The following is a 7,039-nucleotide window of genomic DNA, read 5'->3' as shown; positions in this document are numbered from 1 at the left end:
TAGGGCGTGTTTAGAGCATGGGAAGAAAGAATAATGTTGAAAAGGGAAGAAGTTGACAGTCATATATATAAGAAGGTCTCAAGGCCGAACGTGGCAGTTTTGAGTAAGAATGACAACCATCAGAAACTGAAAGGAAGAAGGGTTTTGCACGATGAGGAGTCGAAACGTCGCCCACGATCACGGGTCCGACGAGATAACAAAGCTCGTTGTGGACTCAGGGAGACGCCCCAAAAGATCTTTTGACTATTGGAACATCCAATAATTAATCCAATAGTCAGGGGACTAATGTTGATACATGAAAAATAACACCCCTTAGCGGGATGGGGATGCCCCAAAGAGTAGGGATAAAACTTGGGCAAGACGTAGGAGCTTGGGGACTAAACCCAAGCCCACATAAAAGATACCCATAAAGGGTGGAAGGACAAAGGAGGAATTAACAAAAAAGGAAGAGGTTATGTTAAGGAATGACATTAGTGGTAATTAAGAAGGTTTAGGACATGTGGCATGATGTCATAAAAAAAATGGGTTTTTAGAAAAGCCTATATAAGGAAGGACAAGGTACAATGAAAAGGCAACTCTCTCTCTTACTATTATTGGTACTGTGAGATCATGTGCAATAGCTAGGACGGGTAGGACCTAAACCGAAATTTGCGTATTAACAATCGTCATCTTATTTATTTTAGTTTATGTCTAATTTCTTTCAATCTGGTTGATTTGGTCGAAATCAGTTTGGATTTAGAAGCTTGATTGTGCTAGAAAATGGTTCAATGATTGATAAATAAATTTGAGATCAAATTAGATGAATTGGTGCTTTTTTTTTATATATATAGGGTAATTATTACAAGAAGAGCGAATGTTTACACTCAAGAGCAGCATTGGTTTCATCTTTTTGGAACCTATTATAGGGACTGTTGAATCCGTTAGAGGGACTTCACCCATTATTCCAGTATACACCTAATAGGTTAGGGGTGTCCTTTTATCATTGAAAAGTCTAAAATGTCCTTTACTACTTTAATATAATCAATATAAAAACTAAAATCAAAATCAGTTTTCTTTCCTCTATTCTCTTCTCCTCTAACCTTAATTGTTCTTCTCCGTTAATAATCCTTCCATCAATCATACCTAAAAGAGAAAAACAAACCTAATGGCTCGACACGCCTATCGCGAAAGAGGAGGACTTTGTATTCTCAAGAAGATTATCAGCAGAAGAAAAAAGAGAACATTTCGATTAGCTTCTTTATCTACAACGTAAATTAATTTTTATTTTTCAAATAATTAAAATTACAAGAGCTACTATTTCTAAACAAACTTCTACATATCATCTCCCTGGTTAAGCCATTAGCACCTTATGAACCATCGACCAAAATTTTAACAAGGTTTTTGTAGTTATTTTTGTATATCACAGTGCCTCAGCGCCAATCTATCAATCAACTTGAGAGTTTCTACGTAAGCTTTAGCTTCTGCATCTAACGACAGGATGTGCAGCCTAAGCCAACTCTAACAGTTCTTGTATTTCCTGTATAGTAGTAGTCATATATAAGAGGGGCGAAGCTCAAACTATAAATATGGTTTGACTTCTGGTACCCGCTGAGTACACCGTTTAAGAATTGAATATTAACCGTTCCTGAAGAATTCTATCGGTTGGGTATTAATAAGGGGTTAGTCAATTGGGATTTTTAGAGATATTGAGAGAATTTTTTTTGTAAGAGATTTGGGGAGACTGTCTGTAAGTCTATTGATTTTGAGAGATTTTTTGAGTGATTTTTAGGAATTCTCGGAGACTCATTGAGATAAAAAAAATATATAGGAATTTTACCTTAAATACATCAAATAAGAAGAAAAAAATTTAAAAATTATTTATAAAATTAATATATAATAAATAATTCATAAATTTAATACAAAAATATATATATAATCAATGAAAAATTGTAAATTTACGCGTGTCTAATAGAACTTGTGACTATTTTGTCAACCGAAAATTAAACCAACTGAACACGAACATAATGCATGGGTTGAGATCTTGCATAATAATAAAAAAATTATATGCATGGAATTTATTATAGATTATTTGGTTTATTATTATTTCTTTATTATCTATTTATTTTAGTTTTTTAAATATCCTAAAGTCTCTCCAAATATCACCTATTTTGGAGATACTTTGTTTAAGCCTTTTATGGTATATTTTCACTTAAAATTCTCTAAAAATCTCCCATAACCTTAAATCATTGATTTAGAAATCCAAATCTAATAACAAAAAATTCCAAAGACTTTCATAAAATCACTATCCAATAACGGAGAATTCTAAACACTTTTACAAAGTCACTATCCAATAACACAAACTCTCGAAAATTTATAAAGACTCCCTGTCGACTAATAAGAGATTTGTCATATCTCTAAAATTCCCTATAATTCTCAATTGTCTAACCCTGTAAAATTAACAGCGGGTAAAATTGTATCGGTTCCGGGTACCCAGTAACACCACTAATTAGAACTTTTAAGTCAATGAGCCAAGTATATGATACGGTAATTTTCGCAAATAATATATAAGCTGGACATTAATTTGAAAAGATATTTTTTAAGGTATGCTGGTGATATGGGTCACACAGTAGTCTCACATGCACCAGTGGGTAACCTTAAAGTATTAAGAGCCCTGAAATGTAGCTTATTACATAAAATAAAATACCATTGAAACATTTAGATGAACCGACAACGGGGGCTAAAATGGTGCCATAAATGGAGGGGACAGAGCTTCGATTCCCTACAGATTTTTGCCAGGTTTATGTCTCTCCCTATTCTCTCTTAAATTCACCACTCTCTTCTTTCATCATCACAATTTTTATATCTTGATTCTTACCTCATCTCTCTCTCTCTCTCCCTCTCCCTCTCCCTCTCCATCCGCCTCCGTGGTTTAAAAGAGATACTGGTAAGTATTTCAGTATTTGTATATGAATGATATCATCATCATCATCATCATCATATAATGCAAAGCACCTCAGCCTTTCTCTTCTTTCATTTTTGATCATCAATTCTACAAAACCAATCGTTTCTTCTTCTTTCATCTTGTCTTGTCTTGTCTTCTATTCTCTGCTAGCAAGCTTTTATCTACCCCTTTCAATTACTCTTCCAGTTAACTTCTTTTGTTATATGCCTTGATCTCTCGCGCACTCTCTCCAAATTATTCATACTACTACTAGTACTGTCTGGCTCGCTAGGTCTTTAATTTTTCTTTTGATCGTCCAACTTTTCTTACTTGCAATTCACATATATAACCTGTCTTTCTTTCTTTCTCCCTCCCTCTCTATCTCAAGTGGGTTCTCTCTTAGCTTTAACTAAGACAAGTAAGGGTTGCAGAAAAAGAATAAGGAGCTAGCTGCATACAAACAGTTACTGAAACAAGTATAGTCATTATATATATCTTATTACGATCATATATATATATATATGGAATTTCAGCCAAATACTTCTCTTGGTTTAACCATGTCTAATCAGGATCACATGAACCTCGGAATGCTTCTGGAACAACAGCAACACGAACAACAGTACTACTCGTCTTCATCATCGATAAATCATCATTATGGTGGCGTTGACAACAATAATCAACCTCGAGTTTTCTCTTGCAACTATTGTCAAAGAAAGTTTTATAGTTCACGAGCTTTAGGTGGTCATCAAAATGCTCATAAACTCGAAAGAAGCTTAGCGAAAAGAAGTCGTCAGTTAGCTTCGATGGTTAGACCACATGGTGGAGGGTCATCGTCTTCCAATAGTCATGGCGGACAAATGCATAATCATCAATCCTCTTCAATGTCGGGATGTGAATATCAACACCAAAACAGTAGGTTTAGTGAAGAACATCACGAAATTTTAGGATATGGAAGGAGTGATAATCATGACATTATTGGTTATGGAAGTTTAAATGGTCATAATCATCAAGGAGATGGTTCTTGGCCAAATAGTTATCGATCATCGAGAGAAAATATTCATCAGTATCAAGAAGACTTCAATCAGCTTGATTTATCACTTAAACTCTGATATTATAAGTATTAACTTTAATGATTATTTTCCAAATCTTTCTTGTTAATTTTTCTTCTTGAAGAATTGAAAGGTGTAAAAATATTGTTCCAAGAGAAAAACAAAACAAAAAATAGGTCCCTGTAACCTTTCATTAATTAGTTTATGTACTTCAATTAATTAATATCTTGATTACTGTTTAGTTAACTAATTACTTAATTACCTGCCTTCTTTCCATTTTAAAGCCTTTTCCATCTCTCTTCTATTTTCTTTTTTCAATTTTGATTCAACATGGTGTATGTGGAGTTCTTTTATTCCTGAAGGATGCATATACAGTATGTTTTTCGTGATTTTTCTGGTAAGAGTTTTTCCATTGAGCGTTTTCAAGTGGCTTGTGGAGCTGAAATTTTGTAACTGTGTAGTGGTCAAATGTCAATCAACACTCTCATTAATTCTCATCCCTTGTCTTGCATTTTATTCTTGAACAGTTTTTTATTTGGGTCCACACTTATCCATGAATCTAGTTGTGCAATATCGGTGGAACCCTAATTCAAAAAGAAACATTACCAATCAACTTCAGCCATGGATACTTTTGAATTAGTATATGGTGTTTTTTCGGTATGACAAAATTTAATATTTTTTCCCTTTTTACCTTGAGGGAGAAAAGGAGCTGAATATATATGGGTACGCAGTTTATTATTATTGCCTCTTTCTTCTTTGTTAATTGTTTTTGCTGTTTTTGTTTTTGTTACAGGTTGTGTTGTGTTTGTTGTTGTTTTTGTTGTTCACCAATCTTGCTTAGCTTAATTGTCTGAAGTCTTTCGACTGTTGCATCTTATTAGTGGACAAAAAGGTACAATTCAGCACATCGTATTTGAGAAAAAGAATAATGTGAAAGCAGGATACATATAAATATAAATGTAAATAAACCCAATATCTTTGCAGGGTTATATGGTTAGTTATATTACAATGTCTTACGAAGCCGCCACATAAAAGTGAAGTCACCATGCGACTAAGCCACTGGAAATTCTAGCTAGGCTATCCTATGCCTAAGTCTTACCTATTCCGATGGGTAACCATTTGGGATTTGAATTGAATGTTATGCAACTTGCTTAACAGTTCTATGCTTACTTGATTTACCTCAAGGGTTTACGCATTATACGCATATCTGGAGATTATTCAGATATTTGGTCAAATGAAGTTTAGGCATGTTTCTGCGGGAACTTCAAAAGCCAACCGTCATGGTAAATTTTGCCTGGTTTCTATCTTCCATTGAAGCATTCAAAATTATTATATGAAAGTTGAAATAAATAAGAGAAACTAGTTGGCTTGTGGACTCGGGGGTTTGCATATACATATTATATACTCCAATGTCCACAAAGTATAGTATGTACTAACTAAACCCAATGTCTTCGCATACATATATTTAACTACCTAACATATATTTAACTACCTAGCTAGTGCCTACCCATGGCTAAAATGCAAGAATGCACAATATAAATCATTTGCCTACAGACATAACATGTCACTCATGACCCATATCCCTTATACTTCTCTTAATCCCCTATCATTGTATATTTTCAAACCATCCATCCATGATGCAAGTACAGGAACTAATCACCGTGAGAAAAATGTTAATAATTGTGCCTATTTTGGGAAAGTCATTTACCCATCTAACTAAGATAATGTTTTTCTTCTTCGAACCCTCCCACTTCCAAATTGATCTCTTTTTCCTGTCTCCTTTTTTTTTTGTTTGCTGGATCAGTTTTTTTATCTCACTTGATTGGTTTGACGCGCATCAATTAGTGTAACACTATTTGTTGAGATTATTAGTCCCACATTGTCTGGGCAATCCAAGATCCTGCGATTTATAATTCTTAGGGCCTCTCCACTCATTGCCAATTGGTTTTGAGTTGGATGCTCGTTTTGTAACATGGTATCAGAGCAGACTATTTGCGACGAGTCATTTGACCGCGCCTTTACTCCACGTCACCCGATTTATTGTCCACGTGTTAGACCCAACGAAGCCACACGTGAGGGGGCGTGTTGAGATTATTAGTCCCACATTGTCTGGGCAATCCAAGATCCTGCGATTTATAATTCTTAGGGCCTCTCCACTCATAGCCAATTGGTTTTGAGTTGGATGCCCGAATTCTAACACTATTTTTTTTTTTTTTGTATATGATTTATTTTTATTTTAATACGAAAGAAGATTTTTTTTAAAAATTAAATAGAGTTGGAAATATCTTTATCTCTCTGGATAGAATCTCCAATCCAGGATTGACTACTCTCTTGCCATTCTTCCTCACCATTCAAATTACTAGCATGTTTAGCTAATTCATGAGCTACATTGTTGTTATCCCTTGGTGTAAAAGTACACTCCCATGAACGGAATTCAGAAAGTGAATTGGAACAGTCCTCAATAATATTTCGGTTAGTCCACTTGATTGCAGAAGTTTTCCCATTGGCAGCAGCCACCACATTTTTTGCATCTCCCTTTAGATGTAAGTTGCTCACGTCCTTCCTTTTTGCTCACTGAACTGCCTCAAGGAATGCTTTACCCTCTGGATGTTCACAATCAACTGCTTGTATTGGACAATCGCATTCCTTTCTCACATGTACTATTATGAATAATAAGACTCAGACCTCTTAATCATGAATAACATTTTCAAAAGCAGCATCGAAATCCAATTTGAAAAATGGAGAAACAGGTCTACGTCTACTCCATCCCCCATGTTGATGGGTCAGACTACTAATATCACCAGAATGAGTATTAGTATGTGTATTCCAGACAGCAATACTGACTTTAGCTATTTGAACCACCTGAGATACTTGGGTTAATTCTTTTTCGAAAACTGCCAAACATCTGGCTTGCCGGTGTGCCAAAGTGTGTAGCCTATCAGAACAAGATCAAAACCCTGCAATCCAATAACATTAGTGTGTTGAAAGAAGCTAGACAACAATTTTTTAGAATCTACTCTTAAGATTTGTCCACTTAAGTTCACATCCATGTGATGCTAAATTTGTTAAG

The 7,039-nt window shown here is 34.8% G+C and overlaps 1 protein-coding gene across 1 annotated transcript; it reads left to right on the top strand.

The window, feature by feature from the left end:
* The first annotated feature begins 2,927 nt into the window (after positions 1 to 2,927).
* On the top strand, positions 2,928 to 4,146 carry LOC113301219 (zinc finger protein 1-like). Its single transcript, XM_026549967.1, has one exon. The coding sequence runs from the start codon at positions 3,442 to 3,444 to the stop codon at positions 4,027 to 4,029; it is 588 nt and encodes a 195-aa protein (XP_026405752.1). The 5' UTR covers positions 2,928 to 3,441; the 3' UTR covers positions 4,030 to 4,146.
* Positions 4,147 to 7,039: the final 2,893 nt, after the last annotated feature.

This window comes from Papaver somniferum, chromosome 8, assembly GCF_003573695.1.
Source record: "Papaver somniferum cultivar HN1 chromosome 8, ASM357369v1, whole genome shotgun sequence".
Taxonomy (NCBI): Eukaryota; Viridiplantae; Streptophyta; class Magnoliopsida; order Ranunculales; family Papaveraceae; genus Papaver; species Papaver somniferum.
This window is presented reverse-complemented; position numbering and strand designations above follow the sequence as displayed.

Bases quoted from the DNA above. Each gene is read 5' to 3' on its own strand.
- LOC113301219 (XM_026549967.1), top strand. From the start codon at position 3,442: ATGGAATTTCAGCCAAATACTTCTCTTGGTTTAACCATGTCTAATCAG.